This window comes from Hyphopichia burtonii (assembly GCF_001661395.1).
Source record: "Hyphopichia burtonii NRRL Y-1933 unplaced genomic scaffold HYPBUscaffold_3, whole genome shotgun sequence".
Taxonomy (NCBI): Eukaryota; Fungi; Ascomycota; class Pichiomycetes; order Serinales; family Debaryomycetaceae; genus Hyphopichia; species Hyphopichia burtonii.
This window is the reverse complement of record NW_017963730.1, coordinates 322,069-349,637: the sequence shown is the minus strand read 5'-3', so window position 1 is coordinate 349,637 and position 27,569 is coordinate 322,069. Positions and strand designations below refer to the sequence as shown.

Sequence of the window (27,569 nt, the reverse complement as noted above, 5' to 3'; positions counted from 1 at the left end):
GCACCCAGACAATAACGGCTACACCTCGATATAAAAACAAAGGCCTGAGCTCCTGATTAATCGTTCCGGCTTAGACAATACCTTCCTGTTCATTATCTGGTTATTGTTACATGGCAAAACACCCAGACACCAGATCCACATTACGAAAAAATTCAATCTATTAGATAAGGATGGATCCAATGTGGCATTGTAATTAAATTCCGTGTTCGTATATAAAGACTATGTTTTGTAGATTAAAGCATGTAGCGGGAGTAAGCAGCCATGAGTCCCATTTCAACCGAAGCATTAAGTCCATCTATTGACCATTTAATTTCCAAAAGGTCTAAAAGCAGAACATTCAGACATTTCGGCTTGGCCGATTTAGAAGGAGCCCCAGCCGATTTTAAACCCCATCCAAAACCTTTATCCTTAAGTTTTGGTAAGCCAAATGAGCAGTATTTCCCAATTGATAAGATCACGGTTGATGTTGATAATTATCCTTTCCAAAAAACTTTATTTCCAAATGATATTTTAGAAGGAAATTCAATCACGATTCAAAGAAATGGTGAAAGCCTTCAAGAAATTGGTATTGATGAAGCTTTACAGTACGGTGAAGTTAATGGATTACCTGCTTTTAGAGACTTTCTTCTCAAATTCACTGAGAAAGTTAATAAGCCAAATTATCATGATTGGGATTTAATTCCAACTAATGGCAGTGGTGATGGATTAAATAAAGCAGCTGATGCAATTTTAGACCCAAATGATGTTATCTTGTTAGAAGAATTCACCTTCATTCCATTTACTAATGCAATTAGAAACGTCGGGGCTATACCAGTGCCAACCAAATTGAATTTTGATAAAGGAGGTGATTTCAACGTTGAATACTTGCAAGATTTATTAGAAAATTGGCATCAATTGAATCCAAACTTGAAAAAACCAAAAGCCCTTTACTTAATTCCAACTTGTCAAAACCCAACCGGTTTAACCCACTCTTACCAAACTAGGGAAAAAATTTATGAATTAGCTCAAATTCATGATTTTATCATTATTGAAGATGATCCTTATGGGTATTTAACTTTACCTCCAGTATCTAAACCAGACTTAGCGAATATTAAAGACTTTGACATCTCGGTTGATGAGTACTTAGCAAATCATTTAAATCACTCGTATTTGAAATTAGATACTCATGGTAGAGTCCTTAGATTAGAAACATTATCAAAAGTTTTCGCTCCTGGTTTAAGATTGGGGTTCATAGTGGGCCATTCAAACGTTATTAAATCAATAAGAGGCTATTCAAATATAGTCACCAGAGCTCCTTCGGGTACTTCTCAATTGATCTTTACCAACATCGTAACCAAGAAGTTCGGTGGCGTAGACGGATACTTGCAATGGATCTTGAAAATGAGATTGGCCTATATCCATAGAAGAAATGTCTTGATTCATAGTATAATCACCTCAAAAGCTTATGAAAGTAACTACTTATCCATCATTAACTGTGACTCGGGTATGTTCGCCGGAATCAAATTGAACTTCCCACAAGGCACCGATAACGTGGAGAAATTGAAACTTTTAAACTTCAAGTTCTTACAATATGGGGTTAACGTTGTTCTTGGTTTTAAAATGGCTGTTGATTTGGATTTTAGCCATTCAAATGCAAATTTTCTTAGAATTTGCTTTGCTGCCGCCGAAAATGATCTCGAGTTGCAAGAAGCAGGCTCCCGGTTGTCAAACGCAGTCTTTGAGTTCTTCCAAAATGACCTCCAGTTTTAGTTTCTTCTGTATATTTGAGTAGTTAATAAATGCGGTTTAATTTTTTTTGCAGTAATTTTTTCTCATTGACTCACTCCCTTGCGGAATTTTTTCTCAGTCTTATTAATAATCGAATTGCTCTTTTCCAATACTATTCTTTTTAATTAGATTATCCAATTGATTTATACCATGCAATTCACTACGTTAGGTGACTCCGGTTTGAATGTGTCCAAGATAATTGTTGGTTGTATGACCTTCGGTCTGAAACAATGGGCTGATTGGTGTATTGAAGAAGAAGACCAAGTTATGGAAATTTTATATAAATGTTATCAAAATGGATTAAGGACTTTCGATACTGCTGACGTATACTCTAATGGTGTCTCAGAGAAACTCTTAGCAAAGTTCATTGAGAAATATAACATCCCAAGAGATAGAATTGTGATTTTATCTAAATTATTCTTTCCTGTGGAACCGGAAATTTTGGATTTTAGAGACGGTTTCCAAGAAAATGATTTCCCTCCTTTTGAACATATCAATTCAAAAGGGTTGTCTCGTAAACACATATTTGATGCTGTTGAAAAATCAGTGGAAAGATTGGGTACCTATATCGATGTTTTACAAATTCATCGTTTGGATAAAACTCCTAAAAAGGAAATCATGAAGGCATTGAATGATATTGTTGATAAAGGTTATACTAGATACTTGGGTGCTTCAAGTATGAAAGCAGTTGAATTTGCGGAATTACAATTCATTGCTGAACAAAATGGTTGGTTCAAATTTATTAGTATGCAAAACTACTATAACTTAATTCATCGTGAAGACGAACGTGAATTAATCCCATTTTTGCAAAGTTCGACTTTAGGTAAAGTTACTTCCATCCCTTGGTCTCCAATTGCTAGAGGGTTTTTGGCTAGACCAATCGGAGGCAAACTGCAAGATAATAGAGACAAATCTGATAAAACCATCTATCGTATGGGTTTGAACTCTTTAAGTGACGCCGATATTGAAATTATCAATAGGGTTGAAAAAATTTCTAAAAAATTAGGCTTTAGTATGGCTAATATAGCAACCGCTTGGGTCTTAGCAAAGGGTCACTGTCCCATTGTGGGCATCAATTCAATAGAAAGAGTAGATGATACTCTTCGTGCCTTTGATGTCAAATTATCTGAAGACGATATCAAATATTTAGAAGAACCTTATGCTCCAAAAAAACCAATTGTTTGAGTTACATTCATCTTTTTTTTAATCTCTCAAATATTCTTATATATTGATATGTTTATATAAAGCGAATAAATAATAAAACAATTTATGCAAAATATTTACAAAAATGTGAATGCAAAATTAATAATTTGTTCCGGCTGGAACTCCAGCAGGTGTATTTATAGAGGCATGTCTTGAGTGTTCGTCGACATCATCTTCGTCTTCGTCATCACTATCATCATTTTCTTCGATGACTGGTTTCTTTTTCCTTTGGAAATCTTTAATATGTGCTTTATTCAAAACATCGGAAATATTCATTATAGTAGATTTCCTACGAGTTAATTTAGGAACGGCACTTGGTAACTTATTATTAATTCTTTCAAGATTGGACAGTTCTGCATTTTGAGTAATTTCAGATAATCCAAGGTCAGCTTCTTCATCACCAAAAGTGACGTGGGAAGGATGAGCTGAAACACCAGAAGCTTTTGAATATCTACTCATTTGACCTGTAGGTGGGCGAGAAATAGTAAGGTCTTCATCATTCTTACCAGCACTTATTGGATTAGCTTCTTTATATTTCAAATTAACCAATTTCTTAATAGCTCTTTCAACACTCGATGATATCGAATATGGTAACGGAGAATCCTTCGAAGCTCTGAACAAGGTCACATTAGTACAATGTTCATTTTCCATTCTGAAAAAGATCCAAACAAATCTCCGGAAAAGCTCAGCAACTGCAATACAAAAACTTGTTACAGCCAGCTGTTGAATTTGACCACTGAAAAAAGCATAGAAAATCCATTGAAATCTAAGCACAATATCAGTAACAATAGCGGCATAATAAAAGAAAGGTCTCTTAAAAAATAAATTATCTCTTAATAAATAATTTTTAGAACCAGGTTGAAGTAACGACCAATCCATGACAATATCCCAAGTAGCGGTATATAAGGAGTTGATAGTTGCAAAAATAATGAAAACAATACGATGTTTTGAAGTTCTTTCAATTCGCCAAACACTTAATAAACAATAGTATAATGCAGTTATAGCATACTTTAGTAAATTAGCAAGATGGGGAAACCAATCACCAGTGTCTGAAAAACGTCTAACACATTGCAAAATACGCCAAATACTTGGTAAAGAACTGAAGAATCCCATTAATCTTGATCTTGAAGATCCACAAACCAATTCTGTTTTAGATCCATTAAGAATACCATTCCAATGATGAGCATATAAACAAAAGAAAAATGAAATATTACCCATAGTGTAAGTTAACGATGAAAACACATCACCTAAAAAGAAATCTCTGAATTCAACAGGATAAAACCCCGACAAAAGTAATCTCCAAAGAGCAATCTGTAACCATCTTCTGCTTGGTCCGAAAAATTGTTTACCTGGCCATAAGAAGATAATTAAAACAATGCCCACGTATAGCCAAGGCCAATCCCGTCCTGGAAATCTATGTGGAAAGAAGTTATTAAAACTAAACCAAAACAGCAAACCCAATAGAGCAAAAGCAATTGAAGGTATTAAGAAGAATTGCTTATAATCTAGGGTATTGCTAGTATTGAATTCGAAAATGAATTTATAATTAATTCTAAATTTTTCAAAAACGTATAAGTTAACACCAAATAATATGAAATCAAGATTAAGTAAAAAAAAACCTCCCCAGACCTGTAACAAGTATTGACCTTCGGGTAATTGACCATTCAATGTTTTAGAAACAGCTTGATATAGTCCAAGAATAATTAGAGGGATTGCAAAACCTAATGAAATACCAGATACGAAAAAGCTTGCATAATAAGAAGGCTGTCTAATATCTGAATTGTTATAAGCGTAAGCTGAACTTTTCAATTTATCCAATCCATGTTTTCTAGAATCAGCTTCAGGATCGAAAAAGGACATATATAATTCTTCGGTAAAACTGATCAATTTATCAATCAACTCACTTGTTTGAAATAAAGAATCATTATCAACTCTTTTCATAAAGTCACCAGAAATAGACGATCCAATTGCTTTATCAAATTTTTTAGTAATTTTTCTAAATGCAGTTCTGTTTAGGGTTTTATAAGATTTTATCAAAGAAAGATAACGGTAGTGTTCGATTATTGCTCCTTTCAACTGTTTTCTTGCATAAGCATATGGAACACCAAATTTTTGCTTCTCATAATCACGTTTTCTAGTTTTTCTTTGTAAAGCTGGGGTTTGAGGAGCGTTAGAAACACGAATATTATCAGAGGAAGATTGGTCTTCGACCTCAGAATCAAGCAGTTCGTCATCCTCCCTTGCCGAAGCTAAAACACCATTTCTAATTTGATTTTCAGTAAAATTTGGATCAAATTCATCATCTTCATTCTTATACTTAGTTAAAACGGTATCTTTTGAAGCTGTATTATTTTTCTTCCATTTTTTCAAAAATTTTGTTGATGGTAACGAGGGTAAATCGTACTTTCTTAATTCTTCAAATACTGACCTAGTATGATATGCAATGTCATTTACTTTGTAATATGGATCGTTATTATGAAAGTGTGATGGGTTATTGGTACTGAAATGAGCAGCTTTAGCTCTCATTACAGCAGCCTTATGATCCCTCAATTGATATAACTGATCCTGTAAGATAAGAAACCTTTCATAAATTTCATTTTCCTTTTCTCTATAAAAATGATCAACTTTACCAAGTTCAGAATCAAGCCAGTTGAAAAATTTCTTCTTCTCCGTGTAGAAGGATTCCTTTTTATCTTTTGAAGATTTTAAAGAGTAGTTAAATATCGATTGTCTTCGAGTTGAATTTTGTTTTTGGTTACCCTGATCATTCCCATGATCACTGTTAGAATCAGATTCTATTGGATGTACCATATGTTTATTATGAGATGAAGATGAGACATTTTGATCATTGCTATCACTATTTGAAGAATCTGCCAAGTTGATATGGCTCCATGTCTCATCGTTTCTACCCTTACCCTTTTGAGGGTCCTCATCAGACGGTGTTAAAAGAGGGGTCCCTTCGTTGGCAAGTCGCTTCCCATTCAGTTGCAGGAGCTCCTGGGACTGCTCACCGGCATAGTAATCTATCAAATCATCTGGATTCTCCTGAGAATCCTCAATGTCTATATCATTTTTCAATTGAGTCAACTTCTTAATAAGCTTTTTACCTTGCTTATAATTAAGATATTGGTCCTTCCATTCGGGAACAAGCCCATCACTTAATGACTCACCAAACTTCATGATATCCTCTTAGTTTCAGAAGCTTTAGGTGGCCAGCTTGATTTCAAGAACAAGATATGTTTAATTTAAATGATTTCTACCCTTGCGTTTTTTCTGTCACTGCGCTCTTCGTTAGCAAGTATAAATGTCTGGCTATTGCTATAAGGTTCTAATCAAATCAAGCAACTCGGATGATCTTCAAGCTATCAAGTAGTAATGTATTGCAGATGTATTAGGAAAACCTCCATCTCATCACCAATCAGTGTTTCATTAGAATTTCCTGTGTAAATGTTGCATACTTCTTTTGCGAGGCTGGCATTCTTTTTTTCTTTGTCTTTAATTTAAATCAATTTTGAGCTCAAAGTGCACGTTTATCCGATTTTGCAGTTACTTTGCAGTTACTTTGAAGTTTGTAATCCACCATTGGACGACAGAGAGCAATGGGGAAGGATAAGCGAATCATGTAGTGGACATTGGCGTTGGCAGAGCGAAGGAAATGATTTGTTTGTTGAAAAACAAGGGACCAAAGGTTGTAGATTGTCAACACCAACTTGAGTGGTTTACCTAGGCTACGAAGTGAAGCTCTACAACAATTCGGTTAAGTAGGCAGGTGGGGCCCTTCTTTAAAAATACATATGGATTATATAAGGAAATACAAACTTCTAGGACGAATCGTATCTGACATACAAGGCATCAATGAAATGGGGGTGTTTGATACCGGGAGGTTTGGCATTTTTAAAACCTTCCACAGCATCTTGCACTGACCAACCCAATTTCTCTATAAGGTAACAACAAATCAAGAACCCGGTTCTATTGAATCCGTAATGACAATGAACTGCAATCAAGGGCAATTCCTCAGTATTTGATCCTAGTATGTCATCGATTAATTGTATAAATCTTCGAACTGCAACTTGGTCTGGAACCACTTTGGAGACAGTTGCACACTTGTAATACTTAATTTTGGTGAATGATTTGGGACTGTAAGGAGGAATGTCTGCAGAGATATCAACAATTGCAATCAATTTGCCTCTTATGGTGTTTATAACATTTTCGTCATAAAATTGGTTTTCTAGCACCACTGGAGAATGATGAGAATCTCCTTCTCTTAAAGTCTTCATCCCTAGTAAGGGAGATACATCTTTCCCATAGTTTCTCGTTATATTGAAGGACAATGGTTTTAATTGCAGCCATTTCAATTCGTTTTTCAACCCCCATTTATCACCAGAGATGCTTGCTTTAACTTTCAATACCCATGCAGGTGATAGATGGAGTCTTTCAGGAAAATTGGCTTCCAAATGATTTAGAATAATACCACTTATGAATTCCGGTTTATTCAATAGTAATGAATGCCCGGCATTATTGACTTTAATACTGGCGGATACTTTCCTTTGGAAAAAATTAGTTAGGGAATCGCCAATTTCAGATATTGTTTTAATCGGAGTAACGGAATCATTAGCACCTCCGATAATCAAAGTTTTCTCATAAGTTGTCTTATCTTGTGGATTATCATTAAATTTGGAAATGGCACTAATTAAATCAGAATAAGTGGCCTTTTGGAAACCATTTACATATTTCAAAACAATTTCAGAGTTTATATCTATATTCCAACGGAATTGGCGAAGTCTATTATAAATGTTGGAATTAGGAGTTAACTGTCTCAAAACACTTTTACTTTCAAGAGCTTGAAGTCTGTCCCAAACTCTAAACATGTTGAAAATAAATGGGAAAAAACTGAAAAACTTCAACATTGAAAGAAGCCCCAACAGTTTTGATTTAGGTTTTTGTTCTGGCTGTGATATATCATCTACTAATGGTGGTGGACTCAATAAAATTAATCCTTCAACTTTAGATTTGGGTAATTTTTTCGCTAATTTTGTCAGGAGAATGGTACCCATCGAATGTCCTATCAAAATAAGCTTTTTCTCTGGTGGAATATTTTGTTGTATAAACTCATAGATTATATTGACAATATTCTCCGTTGCAAAATCATTCCAACTAAGTTTTGAGATGCTATTGCTTATTTCATGTTGTTCATTTTGACTCAACGGCGTAACAAATTTACCAGCGTTTTTAAAGTCGACTTTTGAATTACCAAACCCTGGCAAATCTAATGAGAATATCTCTGAGCTTTGTGATAATAACCCCATCAAAGGTTCGAATTGAGACATTTGTCCCCCCAATCCGTGGACAAATAAAAGAACCGGACTCTCGGTCAATTCTGATAATATCGACTCGTTGGATCCGACATCCGGCTGATTCGCCTCGTTCTTCATGAAGTTTATTAACGGATGGGGGATATGTAATGTTTGTAAATGAACTGAATCAACCGATATCGCAGATTGTTTGCTCAAATCGATACGAGAAACCTTTGCATATTTGGCCACTAAAGAGCAATCGTTGGACTCGGAGCTTAACACAAACTCCTCGAATCTATTTGGTTGTCGAAGAAATTGGGTCTTTATAAACAAGATGACTTTTTTCAAAATCGTATCGGTCTTATTCTGTTGTTCTGATGCAACTGCATTCAACTTCTCCCACGAATTCGTTCCACTGATAGACAGTAACAGTACATTCGATGTACTAATGGCTAGTAGCTCCTGGCTTTCTTCCTCTGACAGCATACTCCTAAAATTCAATTAAGGGCTTCCCTTCAATTGAGTCCGAAGTTCAACGGTTGAAAAATAAAAAAAGAAAGAAAACCAACAGGTTAATCTCTACTCGATTCAAATTTAAAGGGCTCTGGAATATCTCTACCTCACAAATAACAGCACTGTCAATATTTTCAAGCTCTGGCCAGCACTCTTATCCTATAATCTCCTGCTTTATCCTTGAATTGTCTCTCCATTTACTGATAAGTGAGAATTGAATGTCAGCCACATGGAATTTTCCTTGCTTGTGACATTTTTTCTCGCGAAAAACACGAGAGGTACGGGGGTTTATTCTAGAGAATCTAAATTTAAATCTTGTTTTTGATTTTTTTATAGGTGTCATTGATTTTTCTATTGATTTAAATACTTCTTTGCAATATATACGTTGGAACTATAGAGCAACGGACTGGAACAGGTAGTACAAGTGATAGATAGATCAGCCAAGGCTTTTTTCTCCCGTTTTTTTTCGACATTTCTGTGGACAAAATCAGTTTTGAAAGATTATCATGTCATCTTCCAATGGCGGATCTTATTGGAGTGACGATAACAATTCGTTCGATGATCTAGATACCTCTCTTGATAAAGCATTGAATAGTGCTTCCAATAACCTCCTCAATCATAATGGCAGTAACCGAGGATCCCGGCATGCATCGCAGAGTTCGATATCTCAAGGAATACCTTTAAACAACTTGACTGGATATAATGACGATGTGGATTATAGTCGGAACGACGACTCATTTGACGGATCATCGCCATTGATCGGTAATGTGCGCTCAAGCACCAGCATTCCATATTCAAATCATAATCGTTCAATTTCGTCGTCGACTTCGTCTTTGAATATAGCTACAAGATCAATAACTTCGAGATCAAAGCGGTTTATTAAGAAATCGATTAATCTATTCAAATTAGCAAAGCAAGAGTTGAGTCAGGAAAGACTAAGGATAACTTTGAATGAAAACGATCAAGAAAATGGTGTTAATTCGAGGTTATCAGACGAGCGGTATATATCACCAAGAAATACTTCACAAACTTATCCATCCAATGCTATATCAAATGCAAAATATAATCCAATTACCTTCATTCCAATTATTCTTTATGAGCAATTCAAATTCTTTTTTAATTTATATTTCTTATTGGTTGCATTATCTCAAATCATTCCTCAATTGAGAATAGGTTATTTATCTTCCTATATTGTGCCTTTGGCCTTTGTATTGACTGTGACCATGCTAAAAGAAGCTGGGGATGACATAGCAAGACGTCGTCGTGATAAGGATCAAAACAATGAGTTATATGAGGTTTTAAACCGTTCAGCATCGTTATCACAAGATTCAAAACTTATTGCATCTCAAAATTTGAAAGTTGGGGATCTTGTTCGATTACATAAAGGTACAAGAGTTCCTGCCGATATGATTTTAATTCAATCTTCGGATGTGAATGGGGAGTCATTTATTAAAACTGATCAATTAGATGGTGAAACTGATTGGAAATTAAGAATTGCACAAAATGTTACTCAATCAATAACCAGCATAACCCAAATGATTCATAACATATCTTTAATCATTGGTACTCCAACAAAATCAATTCATAATTTTAGTGGTAAGTTAATTTATCATCAACAAAATGGATCAAATGAAACATTTCCCTTAACTGTTGATCAAACCTTATGGGCGAATACTGTTTTAGCTTCAGGAACTGCAATTGGTATCGTAATTTATACTGGGGTTGAAACTAGACAACTGTTGAATACTACTAAATCAGGAGTTAAAATTGGATTACTTGAACTCGAAATTAATAAAATTTCCAAGATCTTATGTATTGTGGTATTTTTATTATCAGTAGGATTGGTTTTCGCTAATGGGTTCCCATTAAAGTCAACATGGTATATTGATATTTTGAGATTTTTAATTTTATTTTCCACTATCATTCCAGTTTCTTTAAGAGTCAATTTAGATTTAGCTAAATCCGTTTATGCATCTCATATTCATAAGGATACTGAAATTCCAGAAACAATAGTCAGAACCTCTACTATACCTGAAGATTTAGGTAGAATTGAATATTTATTAAGTGATAAAACAGGAACTTTAACTCAAAATGATATGGAGATGAAAAAATTACATTTAGGATCAGTTAGTTATGCCGGAGATACAATTGATATGGTCAGTGATTATATCAAAAATATGTTTAATCTTGATAATTCCACTAGCTTTAAGAAAAAAGATTTAAGCTCTAAAGTTTGTGATTTAGTACTTACTTTAGCATTATGTCATAATGTTACTCCAACAGAAGATGAAGACGGCTTAGTTACATATCAAGCAGCTTCACCCGATGAAATTGCTATTGTTAAATTCACTGAATTAGTTGGATTAAAATTATTTAAAAGAGATCGTCATTCAATAACCTTATTACATTTATACAGCGGGAGAGAATTAAACTATGAAATATGTTATAATTTCCCATTCAATAGTGATACTAAAAGAATGGGGATCATCGTGAAAGATTTAAATTTCAATGAAAATGAGATTTGGTTTATGGAAAAGGGAGCAGATACAGTTATGGGAGCCATTGTGAATAGTAATGATTGGCTTGATGAAGAAACTGGTAATATGGCACGAGAAGGATTAAGAACATTAGTTATTGGGAGGAAGAAATTAAATATTAATTTATACCAAGAGTTTGTTAATAATTACCAAGAAGCATCGATTACCATGTATAATAGAGAATCCTCGATGCAAAGAGTAATTGGCCACTATTTAGAAACCGGGGTCGAATTATTAGGATTAACCGGGGTTGAAGATAAGTTACAAAAAGATGTTAAGACCTCGATTGAATTATTAAGAAATGCTGGGATTAAGATATGGATGTTAACGGGAGATAAGGTTGAAACTGCGAAATGTGTTTCTATAAGTGCTCGATTAATTAGCAGAGGACAATATGTGCATCAAATAATCAAGGTTAACCATCCCGATTATGCGCTTAATCAATTAGAATTTTTGAAAAATAATAATTTGAATAATACTTGTTTATTAATTGATGGAGAATCGTTAGGAATTTATATGAAATACTATAAGCAAGAATTTTTTGAATTAGCCATTAAATTACCGGCGGTGATTGCATGTCGTTGTACTCCTCAACAAAAGGCCGATGTTGCCATTATTATACGAGAAATTACTGGTAAACGAGTATGTTGTATTGGTGACGGAGGTAACGATGTGAGTATGATTCAATGTGCTGATGTTGGTGTTGGTATAGTTGGTAAAGAAGGAAAACAAGCATCATTATCGGCCGATTTTAGTATCAATCAATTTTGCTATTTGCTGAAATTATTATTATGGCATGGAAGAAATTCATATAAGAGAAGTGCCAAATTAGGACAGTTTGTTATTCATCGAGGATTATTAATTTCTGCAGCACAAGCGGTGTATTCAATTCTGTCATCCTTTGAGCCATTGGCATTATACCAAGGATGGTTGATGGTGGGGTATTCCACGGTGTACACCATGGCCCCGGTCTTTTCATTAACCTTGGACTGTGACATTGATGAAAGATTGACCAAACTATATCCCGAACTATATAAAGAATTAACTTTGGGGAAATCGTTATCTTATAAGAGTTTTTTCATGTGGGTCTTGATCTCCTTATACCAGGGGAATGTTATCCAACTAATCCTGCAAAAAATCCATTCCTTGAACGTTGATAATTTTTTAAAATTGGTTACTCTACTGTTTGGATGTTTGATTTATAACGAATTAATCATGGTGATCTTATCGATCAACAAATGGAACAAGACCATGATCATCACGCTCTTGGTGACTTTTTTGATCTACGTTGTCTCGATCCCGTTTTTGGGCGACTACTTTGATCTAACCTACGTTACGTCATTCAGTTACATTTGGCAAACCTTGGTTATATTGGTGTTGAGTTTATTCCCGGTATGGGTCACTTTAGCAATCAGAAGAAAGTTGAAACCACCCAGTTACGCCAAGGTGCAACAAGACTAGCTCAAAACTAATGTATGTTATTCTTTATCCAGCTGTAGGTGTTTGTAATCGTTCCCAATCAGACAGACGTGTAGCAAGACGTGTTTATCTATTCCATCAGCTAAACGATCGTACCCAAACGCAAAGACCCGCACACCAGAACGAACTCCCAGAACCACCAGTTGGGATGTAACCTGCAAGGACCCAACCTGCAAATCTGCTATGGCGTTAACTGCCCAATTTGTAATTGTGCAATTTCTTTTAAGTATCCCTTACAATAACAATAGCCTGATTTAAAAAAAGGTGGAACCACTATAATGCAAAATATTATAAATAGTGAAATGAATCCAGATATCGATTGGCATTAGCAGAGGATCAACTACAAGTTATAATGTACAGTATCCATATGAAAGCACCAACCAGAACGTCGTCCGTGATTATATTAGGCTATTTGGCTATCTCAACTACTTTGCCATTTCTATTATCGTATAAGGAATCGATTGATAATACATACTATACCAAGGGGAATGCTAATGCCAGGTCGTTATTCAACAAGATTTGATCATTGGCAGGTTTAATGTGTTACGAGTTGTACGGTTTACGGGTATTTTTAATTCTTTAATAGTCTAGTCATTTAATAAAAGTAGTTTATAATAGTGATTGTATTGTAATTCCGCGATGTAGTTTACAACCGTTTTAGATCAGAATCCACAGTTGCGCAATTGCGTTGCAATTGCGAATCGAACCGACGAGCAATCGTCACTTACTTAAATAATAAGGTAAATTATCCGGATTAGTGAACCAAAATGGATCTCTCATATTAAAACCAAGTAAATTATCTAAACCTGGTTCATCATCAGTAAGATGATTTATTAAATTTATTAAATAATTTATTAAATAATTTATTAAAGAATTCATTAAAGAATTTATTAAATAATATTTTAAATAATTTATTAAATAATATTTTAAATAATATATTAAATAATTTATTATATATATACAAGATTATTTTCTATTCCAATGGGCATCTGCTAATAGTTCACGGGGACTTATTATACCCGACGACACATTCAAAATCAATTGTTTACTGGATAAGCTCATTGAGCCATTTTTCATTAATTCGTGTTGAATGGAATGGGCGGTTTTCAATCCTTCTTTATCGTATTTCAGCGAATCGATTTTCAATTGTTGGAATTTACCCTTGACTACTTCATTCAATCTTTCACTTAAAGTATCGGGGTTAATGAATTTGGTCTGCCAGTTTTTCTGTAAGATATATTTGTTTCCTTGGAAATTTGGATTGATACCATCAATGATTGATTTTGGTAATTTATAAGGATAGTTTGATTTGATCAAAGTTTCTTTAATCACACTAACCAACCCAGTGCTTGGTTTATTGGTGATTAATGATGCTGGATGTCCTTGTATGAAATGGGCACTGGTGATTTTTGGTTCCAAAGGTTTGGAAATAAGTTGTTTGGAGCCAATACTTTGTTTAGCTACCGGTTTAGTTCTTGGTTTAGGTTTACTTCTTTTTTGTAACGAAAAGTTTCGAGGATTACTTCTAGGTCTGGCCTTAACTTGGGGTCTTCTGTTTTCAGTACTATGTTCGCTCATGACTTGGAAGGTGTTCATGGCTAAGGGGTGGTCCTTGACCTTAACCCTAGGACTGAACCGTCTAAGCTGGAATGGTTCCTCCTTTTCATTTCTTTGACCTTGACCTCTTTGACCTTCTCTTTGACCTTCTCTTTGAGCTTGACCTCTTTGAGCTTGACCTCTTTGAGCTTCTCTTTGAGCTTGACCTCTTTGAGCTTGACCTCTTTGAGCTTGACCTCTTTGAGCTTGACCTTTTGGACCATTTTGACCTTGTTTCCTTTCAGTTTTGGGCTTTTGTTCAGTCATTATTCTTTTGGACGTAGCATTAATCTCGTCAATACGATTAAGTAAATTGGTCAAAAACAACGGACTCTTGGGTTCACCGCCAGTAGACGCATAACGCACACCGTAACGATGCATTCTCCTACCCACTTGTAACATTACAGAACCAACTACCTATCCAACCATTAAATCAACATGTTTTCCATCAAATTTTCACTCAAGAGAAAATATCAAACAAAACCCGATTACATAAGCGGGTCACATGACCGCCAGTGGATCGGGCAAAATGTCGCGGCCAATGAAAAAGGTTAGCACCGCTCGCACTATGGCCAGCAGCGCAACCCCCTTCCGCCAGCCAATCAAATCGCGCCCTTCCGCGCACCGACCGTAACTAACTCAGCACAATGTCGCGCGCGGGCCCTCACCAACAGTGCGACCCTGCCAAATGTCGCGCGCACTGTGCTCCAATTACATTGGGGATTCTCAGTAAGAAAAGTTTTTCAGCGGTTAAACAGCTAGAGTTTTTCGATTTTCAACTTTTTCCTACTTAAATTTTATTCTGGCCCACTCTTTTTTTTCTTCTCTTACCTTTTCTTTCTTTCCCCATATACAACAACCATTATATCCCCTTGTCATATCATCCTATAATGTTGTCAGCTCGTCCTGTTTTACGTACTGCTGCTCGTTCTGCTGCTATCGCTTCTAGATCCTTGCGTGTTGTATGTATCTATTAATTGGAAGGATTGATTGAATGATTGATTGTTGATTGTTGATTGATAATTGATTGTTAATTGGTACTTGATTGTTAATTGGTACTTGATGGTACTTGATGGTACTAATTGATACTAGTTGATACTAATTGATACTTGATTTAACAGGTTTTGAAGGCAATTGGCCAATTGAACTCATTGGCGGCTATTCAATTGATTCAATATGAATAACTAATAATCCACCTATCATTCAATCAATCATTCATTTATCGACTATCTGTTCAATATACTAACTTTTCTAGGCTCGTCCAGCTGCTGTTTCTGCTGTTCGTTTCGCTTCCGCCAAAGCTGCTCCAACTGAAGTTTCTTCTATCTTAGAAGAAAAAATCAGAGGTGTCTCTGGTGAAGCCAACTTAAACGAAACCGGTAAGGTTTTATCCATTGGGTATGTATCCTTCTATTGCAAGTGTTGATTTCATTAAATTGTTGATGTCGAATAATAGTCGCCGGGTGCACGGGTGCCGCCTTGGGATTTTTTTTTTTCAACGAATGAAAAATGATTTTCCCGCGCACCTTTGACATTCAACCAATGAAAATTGAATATTTTCTGATTCAACACAAAGATGGTGAAAAAAGTCTTTATACTAACAAATCATTTAGTGATGGTATTGCCCGTGTTTTCGGTTTAAACAATGTCCAAGCCGGTGAATTGGTTGAATTCTCCTCGGGTGTTAGAGGTATGACCCTTAACTTGGAAGCTGGTCAAGTTGGTGTTGTCTTATTAGGTTCCGATGCTTTAGTCAAAGAAGGTGAAGCCGTTAAAAGATCTGGTAAAATTGTTGAAGTTCCAACTGGTCCAGAATTATTGGGTCGTGTTGTTGATGGTTTAGGTAACCCAATTGACGGTAAAGGACCATTAAATAACTCTTCTACTTCTCAAGCTGAAGTTAAAGCTCCAGGTATTTTACCAAGAAGATCTGTTCACGAACCAATGCAAACTGGTTTGAAATCCGTTGATGCTTTAGTCCCAGTTGGTAGAGGTCAAAGAGAATTGATTATTGGTGATCGTCAAACCGGTAAAACTGCCGTTGCTTTAGATACCATTTTAAATCAAAAAAGATGGAATAACGGTTCTGATGAATCCAAAAAATTATACTGTGTTTACGTTGCCGTTGGTCAAAAAAGATCCACCGTTGCTCAATTAGTTCAAACTTTGGAACAAAATGATGCTTTGAAATATTCTATTGTTGTTGCCGCTACTGCTTCTGAAGCTGCTCCATTACAATATTTAGCTCCTTTCACCGGTTGTGCTATTGGTGAATGGTTTAGAGATAATGGTCGTCATGCTTTAATCATCTATGATGATTTATCTAAACAAGCTGTTGCTTACCGTCAATTATCTTTATTATTAAGACGTCCTCCTGGTCGTGAAGCTTACCCTGGTGATGTTTTCTACTTACATTCTCGTTTATTAGAAAGAGCCGCTAAAATGTCTGAAGCTAACGGTGCTGGTTCTTTAACTGCTTTACCAATCATTGAAACTCAAGGTGGTGATGTTTCTGCTTATATCCCAACCAATGTTATTTCTATTACTGATGGTCAAATTTTCTTGGAAGCTGAATTATTCTATAAAGGTATTAGACCAGCTATTAACGTTGGTTTATCCGTTTCTCGTGTCGGTTCTGCTGCTCAAGTTAAAGCTATGAAACAAGTTGCTGGTTCTTTGAAATTGTTCTTGGCTCAATACAGAGAAGTTGCCGCTTTTGCTCAATTCGGTTCTGATTTAGATGCTTCTACTAAACAAACTTTATCTAGAGGTGAAAGATTAACCCAAATCTTGAAACAAAAACAAGCTTCTCCTTTAGCTGCTGAAGAACAAGTTCCAATCATTTACGCCGGTGTTAACGGTTTCTTGGATAACGTTCCTGTTGAAAAAGTTGGTGATTTCGAAGAAGCTTTCTTATCTTCCTTAAAATCTAATGAACCAGAAATCTTAGATGCTATTAGAACTAAAGGTGAATTATCTAAAGAAGAATTAGAAAAATTAAAGAAAGCTACTGAATCTTTCTCTGCTTCTTTCTAAAGTTTATTACGAGACCATCTGATTAATTAAAATTAAAAAAAGATTTTTAACATTTTCTTTTAACTTTCTATTTTTCTTTTATATTTTTAGATTCTATACATGCTAAATTTAAACAATTTTTGAAGATTGAAAAAAATGTTTTAAAATCTTATCTTATCATGAAAAATAATAAATGATTCAAAAACATATTCAAATAAATATAAAATTCATTTTTTTATACCTTGATGTAGTATTAATCTCTTTTTAATCTATTCCTTTAATCTTGCATTGGTGTTTATACAACCGCCACTTAAGCGATGTTTTTGTGTGGTGGTGTCGATTGTTTGTTTTTAAGTAGTAACCGCTCGTTAATCCTATTAAAAGGCTAACAACCAACACACAACCTCCCACCCATTCTTTCTCAAGATCACCAAACCTACTACCACTTTCTTTTCAACCCTTCTTTTCCTTTCATTCTATTCTTCCTCAAAGACATTTCCGGCCAATTTTCCCCCGGGCAATTACATTCTTTTTCAGTTTCGAGAACCTGCCATTTCTGCGCTGTGTTGATCTCGAGTTTTACTCCACCGCCAACTGCTTACACCGCTCCATTTTTGCCAATTCTACTTCTTCATCTTTAGCTGCTACAAGTATTAGAAGAGAGAATACCATCATCCGGCGTGAACGTTTTGGTTGTTTTGGAAAATCACATTTTGCTTTCCCTTGTTCGTTCCCTTGTCCTTCCTTCACCGTTCCTTCGATTACCGGTTGATCCCATTTCCAATAACCAACTTTGGCTTCGTCGTTATTGAAAACTCGTCCAAAATCTGTCTACTGGGAAACTAAAAAAAGCTGTTTTTTCTGTCCATCTTAAGAATCAACAAAATCACACACACAAAAACACGAACACGAAGTTTAATTAAACTGCCTAATTGACTTTTGATCGCACAAAAGTATTCAATTTTTTTTTTTTTTGCCTAATAAAAATGTCAGTTAATGCTGCAAAAGCTAATGATGCTCAATTCGAAAGAGATTTGACCTTCTTGATGAAATCTGAGCCAAAGAGAGATCAAGCTGATGTTCTTGGAGATGAAAAGAGCAAACATCAAGAGGTAAATGAACAAAAACTTAGTAATCCCAAGTTAAGAAAGAAGAAATCAAGCTATGATAACCAACGTAATGATTCGCCAAATAGGTCAAGACTTAACAAGAAAAAATCTTACCATGGTCTTAAGCCAGAAGGTCGTAACGCAAGTTTACCAAATCTTCCAAAAACTGAACTGGCCGACTCAACTGATGGATCCAAAAGTCAAACAGAAAAGACTCCTGAACAAGAAGCTGCTGAAAAACAAAGAAGAACAATTAGAAATTTGAAAAGAAAAGAACGTAGAAAGAAGGCTGCTGCTTATCGTAAGCTTGAACAAAATCAAGATAAAGATTCTGAAGGTGAAATTAGTGATGCTTCTTCTTTTAGAAAACCATTAGGTGAACCAGAAGATAGTGAATTTGACGATACTCTCAGCTATATGAGTGACGACTCGATGGCTTCTGGTATTTCAACTACGAAAAAAATTGGTAAAAGAGCAGTAAGTGCTCCAATTCGAAGAATTGATTCTGCCACTTCAATTGATCTTGATGATACAAACACAACCATTGAAGATTCTTCCTTTGACTTAGATTTAATGATTGCCGATGAAAGAAAAAGATCCGTCAGTGAATTTTTACCTCCAACTCCAAGTTTTACTCCAACAAAAGATTTATTGAATAGAAAGAAATCAGTAAGTGATTTAATCAAACAACACGAAGGAAGCCCTTCGAGAAATGGATTATTGAATTCAAAAAGATCAGTATCTGAATTAATTCAACAACACGGGGGTGGTACAATTAAAACTTTCAGAAGAGATTCTTTAATTACTCCACCAAAAGATTTATTAAATAGTAGAAAAAAGTCAGTGGCAGATTTAATTGCTTCGAATGAAATCGAATCTCCAAATAAAAATGCAAATCCTTTTGAAATTACATTAAGACCAACAAAGAAACAAAATTCAAATGGTAAATTCACCTCGGAATCATTACCTCAAATTCAATCAATAAAAACTATCATTGGTCTTTCTCACCAACAAATCTTAAATTTAGAATTAAATGATGTTAAAATTAAAACAATTGTATCATCTTCAAAAGTTTCAAAATTCGCTCAAAACGCTTTGAATTTTGTTATTAAACACACCGGTGACTTATTTGAAGATTTGGAAAAAAAATCAGTCTTCTTCAAGTTATGTATTAACGTTGCATTATATGAATCAATTGGTTTCCGGAAAACTATCAGATCCAACCCAGAAATTCCTGAATGGTTTGGCGGTTATGATGAAATTAATTTAGAAACAACCCGTACAAAATTGACTCCTTCAAATAAAGATATACATCAAAATAATTTTGATTATTCAGTCTTATCATATTTTGGTCATATATTGATTTGGGCTTTATATCATCAAAGAATGGGTAAAATTAGTCCCTTATTCATCGAAAAGTATAGTCTTGAATTACCCCAATCTTCAATTAGATCAAGTATTGGTGGTTATCATTTATGGGATCGTCTAATCAGAGAATCTAAAGGTATGAATTCTAAAAGATGGAAACATATCATTAAGTTCAGACAATCCTTTGCTTATGAAGAAGATCAATTCATGTTGATGTTACGATTCATGAAAGTCGCTGAAACTATTCCATGATCAATGATCTTTACTTACTCTTCAGGGATCTTTGTTTTTTTTTGTTTTCAACGTCGTTTCTTGGTTTTATTAGGTCTTTTAGTTCCATCCTTCATGTTTTAAGTCATTTATTTGCTACGGTAATAACATTGCCAGCTTTTTCATTCACCTTCTGTTTTTTTTTTTTTTTTTTTTTTTTGGTCATTTTTCCCGTCTTTCTTTTACTGTTTTATTTTTTGCATTCAACTACTGTTATTTGGTCCAGTATATCAAGTAGACCTCATCTTCATTGAAAATTTGTAAATAACTTGATACAATAAGATTATATGTTGTATAACTTTTCACTTCTGTAATACGAATTCGAGAGGAATTTGATCATTCAAAATTCCGCCTTTTTTTTTTTCTTTGACTTGTTAATTACTTCTAGTACTTGCTACTTAATAATGTCTTTCGAACTTTTGATTTTCACAAAAGATTGGTTGTTTGGACCCGATAACAACGGCAAACGTTATGAAGGGCTCATAAAAGTCATAAATAAAGGTTACAGCAAAAACTTTTTCAAGTATAATATTATAATTACCGACAGGATCACGAATTCGTTCATTTCTGACATTGGATTTGAACCAGATCAAGACGTCTTCTTCTTGCTACTCGGACCAAAACCTGTGTTTGATAAGTTAAAGAATGAACATGGGTTAATACGAGATTTCGATAAACCAACTGCTTCTGCAAAAGAAAGTTACAGTTGCCATATTCCAAAGCAGTTCGAAGACTTATTTATAATTGATGATAAAACGGAAATAGATGTCTCAATTGTCAAGCCAGACTTGGTAATTAATGATGATATCTTATATAGAACTCTCGCCACTGCAGGTTTGAAAAGTTTCACCGGAGAGAGTGAATATAAGGATGATCCAATGGCCAAAGAATATCAATTAACTACAGTGACTTCATTCCTCAATGGATTGGGACCTAAATTTCTTGATATTATCATTGACAAATTTTTGACTAATAGAGCTTCCTCTATTATTAACCATAAGGGAATAGATAAATTCATTATCCATAGCGAGGTTGTGAGGGAACACGGTTTAGTTGAATATTATACCAAGTATTGTGGATTTAAAAGAGTTGAAAAGGTTCCTGACTTTCATGTTAAGGTTAATCCAGATGGAACTACATTGAATAGCCCATTTATGGATGTAAATCTAGCAAACAGCGATTTCCATTTGTCTTACTTATACAGAGTAATTGACGCATCATATAAAGTATAGGTCTTTACTTATATACACTATTACGTAATAAATAGATGCTAGAACACCTATTGGTTCGTTATGGGATATGGCTTATAGTTTATTTAAGCGGTCCCCAGCTAGTTATTTAGTATAACCGTTAGCGGATAACCACTCATTAATGACTTTAAGATCACGGGTAGCCCATGCACCTTTAGCAGTAATAACATCTAGAGATTGAGCTAAACCTTGATCGAAACCTTTGGTATTTTTCTTATCAAAGAATGCTTTAACTTCGGCTTTTTGTTCATCTTTGGTGAAACCAGAAGTAGCGATTGTGACAACGGAACCTAACATTGACAAACCTGGAGGTAATAATTTATAAATTTCATCCCAATTTTCGGTTAACCATTTCCATAAAGTTTCAATACCAAGTCTATGAGCTCTCATACCTTGCATTGGAATATAGATATCTTGGGCTTTGATGATGTCAGTTTGTAATAATAAGCCTGCAACTTTATTCAAAATTTCAGGATTTTCGAATCTTCCTAATGATCTTAAGGCAGCAAGTTTTTCTTCGGTAGATTGTGGATTAGTGTAAATATTTAATAATTGTTCATAAACTTTTTCATCACCATTTCTAGCAACTACATTGAAGACAGAAGATCTGATATTTGGGTTGATTGCTGCTTTGTCTCCGGCAACGAATTTTTCGAAAGAAGACTTAGCATGAGAAACAGCCCCTTCATGACCAGCACCAACAGCAGACATGAAAAGAGAGGCTTTCAACTGTTGACCAGCAAATGAATCGTTAGGGCTGAATGTCCATCCAATGGTATCTAATTTTGTGCTAATCAAATCAATTATGAAATTGTTCAAAGCTTCTCTAATAGAAGGATCTTCAAACATAAAAGTTACTTTTATAGACCCAATTCTATCTAAGATTTCATCCCAAACGACGTAATTGGTTTCACCAGACCATGATTTAACCAAATTTAATAAGTCAGTGGTTTCAACGAAACCAGATGAAGCCAAAGAAGAAGCATCGGCAACTAAACCCACTCTATCTTCAACAGATAATTTTCCTTCAACACCAGCTTTACCCAATTTGGACCAACGTTCTGAAGAGTAAGCAGTACGGTAAAGACCTGCTTGGTCAGCATTAATTTTGAAGAAATCATCTGAAGTAGATAAGGTGAAGGTTTTAGATCTTTCATTCAAAGTCAATGATTCATCAACACCTTCGGAAGTTTTTAAACCTAAGAAAACTGGATATAAGACCTTATCTTCATCAGGTTTAACATCAGCGGTTGCTAAGAAACGATTTTGAGTAACGTTTATTTCACCTTTATCTGATTCTTTAACAGTAACAATAGGGAAACCTACATTCTTAGTCCAAATATCCATGACTTGAACAACATCTTTTCCACTAACATCACTTAAAGCTTCCCATAAATCGGAAGTTTTAGTGTTACCCCATTTGTGTTTTTTTAAATAATTTGAAACACCTTTAATGAAAACATCTTCACCTAACCATCTTGAGATCATTTTTAATAAAGAAGAACCTTTAGAGTAAGAAATTGCATCGAAAATTTGATTAATTTCATCAGCTCTTTTAACAGGAACTTCAATTGGATGGGAAGCTCTTAAAGCATCCAAGGATAAAGCATGTTGTAAAGAATCATAAACATAAGATTCCCAAACTTTCCAATCTGGATATAAAGAATCACAAGCATACCAGGACATCCAAGTAGCAAAACCTTCATTTAGCCATAAACCATCCCAGAAATCCATAGTTACCAAATTACCAAACCATTGATGAGCCAATTCATGCATAACCACTTCAGTAACTCTTTGTTTAGTGTTAATATTAGTATTTTCAGGATCAATTAACAAATCAACAGTCCTATAAGTGACTAAACCGAAGTTTTCCATAGCACCAGCAGAGAAATCATGAATTGCAACCATATCTAATTTAGGTAAAGGATAGGGGATATCGAATTTTTTATCAAAGAAGGCCAAAGTTTTAGCAGCAATATCAGCAGAATATTTACCTAAATGTTCAGACCCTGGAGTAGCATAAACCTTAATTGGAACACGATAATCATTATTTTCAACATATTTCAAATCCCCAACAATGAAGGCAACAAGATAAGTAGACATCAAAGGAGAAGTATGGAAAATGACTTTTTGTTTACCATTATCTAAAAGGCTAGTTTCCTTATGATCCATATTAGATAAAGCAACCAAATCTCTTTCGGTGATTAAAGAAATATCGAATTTTGCTTTCAAAGCAGGTTCATCGAAACAAGGGAAAGCACGACGACAATCAGTTGGCTCCATCTGAGTAGTAGCCAAATATTTGGTTTCACCATTTTCTTTATAAGAAGATCTATAAAACCCAGCCATTTTATCATTCAATTCCCCAGTGAATTTGATTTTCAAAGTTGCTTCAGCATCCTTAACCAAGTAATCATCGATATTGAAGGTAACGGTTTGTTTATCTTCATCAAATTTAATATCTTTGATCAAATGGTCGTTAATCTTAGCTTCGTGAACTTCAATTTCCAAACTGTTCAAGGTAACATAGTTGGTACGTTCATTAACATGCAAGTCAATAGAAACATCCCCGTTGAACTTGAACGTGTCAAATAAAGGCTCTAAAGTTAAATGGTAATGGAGTGGTGTAACATTGGTTGGAAGAACTTCCCGATCACTAGACACCACTTGAGCAGAGGCTGAGTTGGAAGAACGACACATACTGGCGATTGAAGCGGTACGATGGCAGTGATATCTTTTGCAATTGACCAAGTTAGAGGGCAATTGACGTGGATAATAGTCGAGTTGGCGGGTTATTAGAAGTGGCAAACTTTTTCTATTTGAATATTTAAAGTGGCCGCCAAAGGTACGGGTTTGTGAAGCAGAAGTAGGAGTTGCAGGTGTTAAGTCAGCATGGGCCAATAAAGAAGACCTAAGAAGTAAGGGCAATCGCCGGCACGAGACCAAGTAGTTCCGGGGGCCAGCATATGAAAGGTTGCTTAACATGGGAGAGAGGCTTACTGGTCGTAGATAAAGAATTAAGCGTAGAGTGAAAATTTTCAAATGGTTTATTCCGCTCAAATTGAATAAAGCACGAAAGATCCTTTTGGATATACGGGATGAACAGAGTCCCGATGCCGTGTTTGATGGGATGGCATTGGCCGATTGACATCAATTTACGAAAAATGAATGGGGAACCAAAAATAGCTTATTGATATTAAAGAATACAAATGGAGAAGAAAGTTTTTTGTTATAAAAGATTATGCTGTTCTTTGAATAAGATGAACTCCACTATCGGTTTCAACGATATCACTAATTTCACCTACATTTAAATTGAAAGCAGCTTCTTCAAAAGGAGGTTGCATTTGACCTTTAGCGAAAAAACCCAAATCACCAGCATTAGAATGAGAAGAACAGTCACTTTCAGTTTTAGCTAAATCACCAAGTTTAGCTTCACCGTTTAAGATTTTAGTTTGTAAGTTTTTCAAAATCGCAATTGCTTCATCACGGGTAGTAGTAATGCCGTCAGGATTTTTCCAAGATTTGGGTCTTCTTGATTGGTTACTTTTAATTAGTAAATGTGACACTCTAATCTTACCATCTTCTGGGATTACTGGTTTATTTTTATTTTGTTTAAATCTAATCAAGTATGCTTTTAATTTTTCATCATCGGTACCAAATGGTGGTTCCCACGAGGAATCTTTTGTGGATTGGTTGTAGAAGTACTCTTTAGCGTGGGTACGCGAGATTCGGATGGTCCAGTTAGGTGGCAATCCAGTGTCAGTCATTATCAATTAGTCTTCTTTGAAGAATATTGTTACATCAAATCGAATAGAAGATATAAACTTGTTTTATTCCAACAACTGTTGGTATATACACGCCCGACATATACAAAAATATACTTAATCAATTAATTGATACCTTTAGAGACCAAGGCTTCTTTAACCTTGGTGTAAACATCATCAACAGGTTGGTCACATCTAACTTTGACGACCTTGCCCTGTTTTTCAAAATGGTCCACCACTGGCATTGAGGTATCGATGAAAGTTTTGAATCTCTTTTTAATACTTTCGATATTATCGTCAGTTCTGCCACTAGTTTTACCTCTTTGTAATAATCTTTCCAACATGACACTTTCAGGACACTCAAAGAAAAGCGTGAAGGAGGATTTGGCGATTTGCTCCTCGAAAGTAAGGGCCTGATCCATTTTTCTAGGGAACCCATCAACCAAGAAGCGAACAGCACCTTGAGAATACTGATCTTTAATAGCTTGCTCTAATAAGGCAATGGTGATTTCTTGAGGGACAATGGTACCTTCTTTAATGTACAGAGCAATCAATTCTCCGTATTTAGAACCTGGTCTTTGTTGTTCAGCACGTAATAAATCACCAGCCGATAAATGAACAAATCCTTGTTCATTAACTAATTTAGCACATTGAGTACCTTTACCGGCACCCGGTCCACCTAATACAAATATAACTGAGATCTTATTATCGGCAAAGGCTGGACTCCTTTTGGGTTCAAATGCAGATTTGGGTTCTTCTTTATCTTTGAAATACCAAGCACCAATCGAACTACCTACGGCCAAAGCACCAAAAATCATCAAGATCTTAGCTTTTAAATCAGTTTCATTTGGAGGAGGGGGTGGTGTCGATTGGGACGAATTGAAACGCACGCCAATAGGAACACTTCTTAGCAATTGAGGCTTAATGAAAGCTCTTGGAGTCGCACCAAAACGACCTAACGATCTAACAAACATGGTTAATGAAGAAGTAAACTGGTTAATGATATGAAATTTGAATTTGAGAATCTTTTCAGTGAGCGAAAAAACCAAACTACACTAAAGGGTTTTTCGTTTATTGTATTATTACATTACAAAACTATTAAGCAAGGTACTCTTTCAATTCTTCATCGTTGTATCTGAGGTACTGGCCATTGATGTCTTTGCTCCAACCTTTGTAGGCCAAGTTTGCGTAAATGGTGGCAGGGACTTCTGGAGGTAAGAGTTGATCATTTTTATGTAAATCAATGAATTTTTTAAGTCCATCTTCATCCATATTTTTACCAAAAGTTTCTCTGATATCGGTTTGCATACTGGTATTCACCACCCCTGGAGCAATGGAGATGGCATTGATATCTTTTTCTTCGGTAGCAACCGATTTAATCAAATGATTAAGAGCAGCTTTAGAAGTACCGTAAGCACCCCAGGCATCATAGACTGAAGTAGAAGCGCCAGAAGAAACGGCAACAATGTTACCATTGGTTTTTTTCAAATGAGGTAAAGCTTGTTTAATCATTTCCACAACGGAAAAGAAATTGATTTGGTATAATTCAATCCATTTTTCAACGTTTGCATCAGCAATATGTTCCACTGGAGACAAAACCCCGGCATTCAAAATAATGGAATCAATTGAACCAAATTTTTCAATGGCCAATTCAACAGCTTGAACACTGGTTTCTTTCTTGGAAACATCCCCAATGACTACTCCAACCCTATCTTCACCATACTCTTCAACCAATTTGTTAAGCTCACTAGCAGATCTAGCAACCCCAACAAGCTTATTGGAGTTGGACTTGCTCAAGAAAATTTTAGCAATAGCAGCACCAATACCTCTTGAGGCACCAGTAAGAATAGTAGTATGTCCAGACATAATTACGGAATTGACTGTAAAATAACCAAAAAAACCGTAAAACCTACCAACAGACAATATCGACTCTTTATATAATAACAACGGATGTCTAGCTCAAAGTACCCGTCGATCAAAGAAACCTATTAGTAATTATCCGATTTTCCAGGGAAAGTTTTTGCACTTGGGTTGCGTTTTACGCACATAAGGTTTCTTCACAGTATAACCGTTTTATGTCTTCTACAAGATGACCTTCCCAGGGTTAAAGTCCGAGTCCCATTACTCAGTCAGCAGCCACCAAGCTTCCTGACCAGTCACTGCTGGGCCTACGGTACCTCCAGAGAAATAAAACGTACTCAAAGTGACGGTGAGACAAAACGGGGACGACACAGAGGAGGTTTGGGAGAAGGAAAAAAAAGCGACAGAGACATTTTACTGGAATCAAAACACGATCTGATATAATCAATTGAAGGTATTGAGTTGGGATTCACAGCCAGACAGAAGCGTGGGCGTAAGCAGAGACCTTTGATTGGATAGAAATTTGATTGAATAAATTGATTGG

At 35.3% G+C, this 27,569-nt stretch overlaps 14 protein-coding genes across 14 annotated transcripts; 7 read left to right on the top strand and 7 right to left on the bottom strand.

Moving 5' to 3' along the window:
• Positions 1–261: 261 nt before the first annotated feature.
• HYPBUDRAFT_5441 (aromatic amino acid aminotransferase II) lies at positions 262–1,749 on the top strand (the record flags this gene model as incomplete). The annotated part of the gene is made up of 1 exon (XM_020223503.1): positions 262–1,749. One exon carries the CDS (start codon positions 262–264, stop codon positions 1,747–1,749), a length of 1,488 nt encoding a protein of 495 aa, XP_020076642.1.
• Positions 1,750–1,904: 155 nt separating this feature from the next.
• On the top strand, positions 1,905–3,024 carry LPG20 (aldo-keto reductase superfamily protein). Its single transcript, XM_020221030.1, has one exon. The coding sequence runs from the start codon at positions 1,918–1,920 to the stop codon at positions 2,950–2,952; it is 1,035 nt and encodes a 344-aa protein (XP_020076641.1). The 5' UTR covers positions 1,905–1,917; the 3' UTR covers positions 2,953–3,024.
• SYG1 (Syg1p) lies at positions 2,965–3,923 on the bottom strand. The gene has a single exon (XM_020221029.1). The coding sequence runs from the start codon at positions 3,619–3,621 to the stop codon at positions 3,070–3,072; it is 552 nt and encodes a 183-aa protein (XP_020076640.1). The 5' UTR covers positions 3,622–3,923; the 3' UTR covers positions 2,965–3,069.
• Positions 3,924–6,692: 2,769 nt separating this feature from the next.
• Positions 6,693–8,962, bottom strand: HYPBUDRAFT_152461 (triacylglycerol lipase). The gene has a single exon (XM_020221028.1). The coding sequence runs from the start codon at positions 8,748–8,750 to the stop codon at positions 6,792–6,794; it is 1,959 nt and encodes a 652-aa protein (XP_020076639.1). The 5' UTR covers positions 8,751–8,962; the 3' UTR covers positions 6,693–6,791.
• Positions 8,963–9,017: 55 nt separating this feature from the next.
• On the top strand, positions 9,018–13,112 carry HYPBUDRAFT_239479 (putative aminophospholipid-translocating P4-type ATPase). The gene has a single exon (XM_020223248.1). It carries the CDS (start codon positions 9,284–9,286, stop codon positions 12,773–12,775), a length of 3,492 nt encoding a protein of 1,163 aa, XP_020076638.1. The 5' UTR covers positions 9,018–9,283; the 3' UTR covers positions 12,776–13,112.
• Positions 13,113–13,145: 33 nt separating this feature from the next.
• Positions 13,146–13,316, top strand: HYPBUDRAFT_107532 (uncharacterized protein; the record flags this gene model as incomplete). The annotated part of the gene is made up of 1 exon (XM_020218559.1): positions 13,146–13,316. One exon carries the CDS (start codon positions 13,146–13,148, stop codon positions 13,314–13,316), a length of 171 nt encoding a protein of 56 aa, XP_020076637.1.
• A 460-nt stretch (positions 13,317–13,776) lies between these two features.
• On the bottom strand, positions 13,777–14,804 carry HYPBUDRAFT_152460 (uncharacterized protein; the record flags this gene model as incomplete). Its single annotated transcript, XM_020221027.1, has 1 exon — positions 13,777–14,804. A coding segment is annotated over exon 1 (994 nt), but the record flags the coding sequence as incomplete, so codon positions are not given.
• A 232-nt stretch (positions 14,805–15,036) lies between these two features.
• ATP1 (F1F0 ATP synthase subunit alpha) lies at positions 15,037–17,441 on the top strand (the record flags this gene model as incomplete). Its single annotated transcript, XM_020222723.1, has 4 exons — positions 15,037–15,118; positions 15,290–15,351; positions 15,645–15,787; positions 16,003–17,441. The coding sequence occupies 4 exons, from the start codon at positions 15,037–15,039 to the stop codon at positions 17,423–17,425; spliced, it is 1,710 nt and encodes a 569-aa protein (XP_020076635.1). The 3' UTR covers positions 17,426–17,441.
• Positions 17,442–18,390: 949 nt separating this feature from the next.
• On the top strand, positions 18,391–20,133 carry HYPBUDRAFT_156343 (uncharacterized protein; the record flags this gene model as incomplete). The annotated part of the gene is made up of 2 exons (XM_020222193.1): positions 18,391–19,342; positions 19,364–20,133. 2 exons carry the CDS (start codon positions 18,391–18,393, stop codon positions 20,131–20,133), a joined length of 1,722 nt encoding a protein of 573 aa, XP_020076634.1.
• Positions 20,134–20,555: 422 nt separating this feature from the next.
• Positions 20,556–21,383, top strand: HYPBUDRAFT_108698 (uncharacterized protein; the record flags this gene model as incomplete). The annotated part of the gene is made up of 1 exon (XM_020218651.1): positions 20,556–21,383. One exon carries the CDS (start codon positions 20,556–20,558, stop codon positions 21,381–21,383), a length of 828 nt encoding a protein of 275 aa, XP_020076633.1.
• Positions 21,384–21,485: 102 nt separating this feature from the next.
• Positions 21,486–24,101, bottom strand: APE2 (metallo-aminopeptidase; the record flags this gene model as incomplete). Its single annotated transcript, XM_020218503.1, has 1 exon — positions 21,486–24,101. One exon carries the CDS (start codon positions 24,099–24,101, stop codon positions 21,486–21,488), a length of 2,616 nt encoding a protein of 871 aa, XP_020076632.1.
• A 539-nt stretch (positions 24,102–24,640) lies between these two features.
• ESS1 (peptidylprolyl isomerase) lies at positions 24,641–25,168 on the bottom strand (the record flags this gene model as incomplete). Its single annotated transcript, XM_020223502.1, has 1 exon — positions 24,641–25,168. One exon carries the CDS (start codon positions 25,166–25,168, stop codon positions 24,641–24,643), a length of 528 nt encoding a protein of 175 aa, XP_020076631.1.
• Positions 25,169–25,216: 48 nt separating this feature from the next.
• Positions 25,217–26,150, bottom strand: URA6 (bifunctional uridylate/adenylate kinase). The gene has a single exon (XM_020221026.1). The coding sequence runs from the start codon at positions 26,137–26,139 to the stop codon at positions 25,291–25,293; it is 849 nt and encodes a 282-aa protein (XP_020076630.1). The 5' UTR covers positions 26,140–26,150; the 3' UTR covers positions 25,217–25,290.
• Positions 26,151–26,227: 77 nt separating this feature from the next.
• On the bottom strand, positions 26,228–27,321 carry HYPBUDRAFT_152457 (sepiapterin reductase family protein). The gene has a single exon (XM_020221025.1). The coding sequence runs from the start codon at positions 27,029–27,031 to the stop codon at positions 26,264–26,266; it is 768 nt and encodes a 255-aa protein (XP_020076629.1). The 5' UTR covers positions 27,032–27,321; the 3' UTR covers positions 26,228–26,263.
• Positions 27,322–27,569: the final 248 nt, after the last annotated feature.

Excerpts from the sequence above, each read along its gene's own strand:
- LPG20 (XM_020221030.1), top strand. The coding sequence starts at position 1,918 with ATGCAATTCACTACGTTAGGTGACTCCGGTTTGAATGTGTCCAAGATA.
- HYPBUDRAFT_152457 (XM_020221025.1), bottom strand. The coding sequence starts at position 27,031 with ATGTCTGGACATACTACTATTCTTACTGGTGCCTCAAGAGGTATTGGT.
- SYG1 (XM_020221029.1), bottom strand. The coding sequence starts at position 3,621 with ATGGAAAATGAACATTGTACTAATGTGACCTTGTTCAGAGCTTCGAAG.
- HYPBUDRAFT_239479 (XM_020223248.1), top strand. The coding sequence starts at position 9,284 with ATGTCATCTTCCAATGGCGGATCTTATTGGAGTGACGATAACAATTCG.
- HYPBUDRAFT_152461 (XM_020221028.1), bottom strand. The coding sequence starts at position 8,750 with ATGCTGTCAGAGGAAGAAAGCCAGGAGCTACTAGCCATTAGTACATCG.
- URA6 (XM_020221026.1), bottom strand. The coding sequence starts at position 26,139 with ATGTTTGTTAGATCGTTAGGTCGTTTTGGTGCGACTCCAAGAGCTTTC.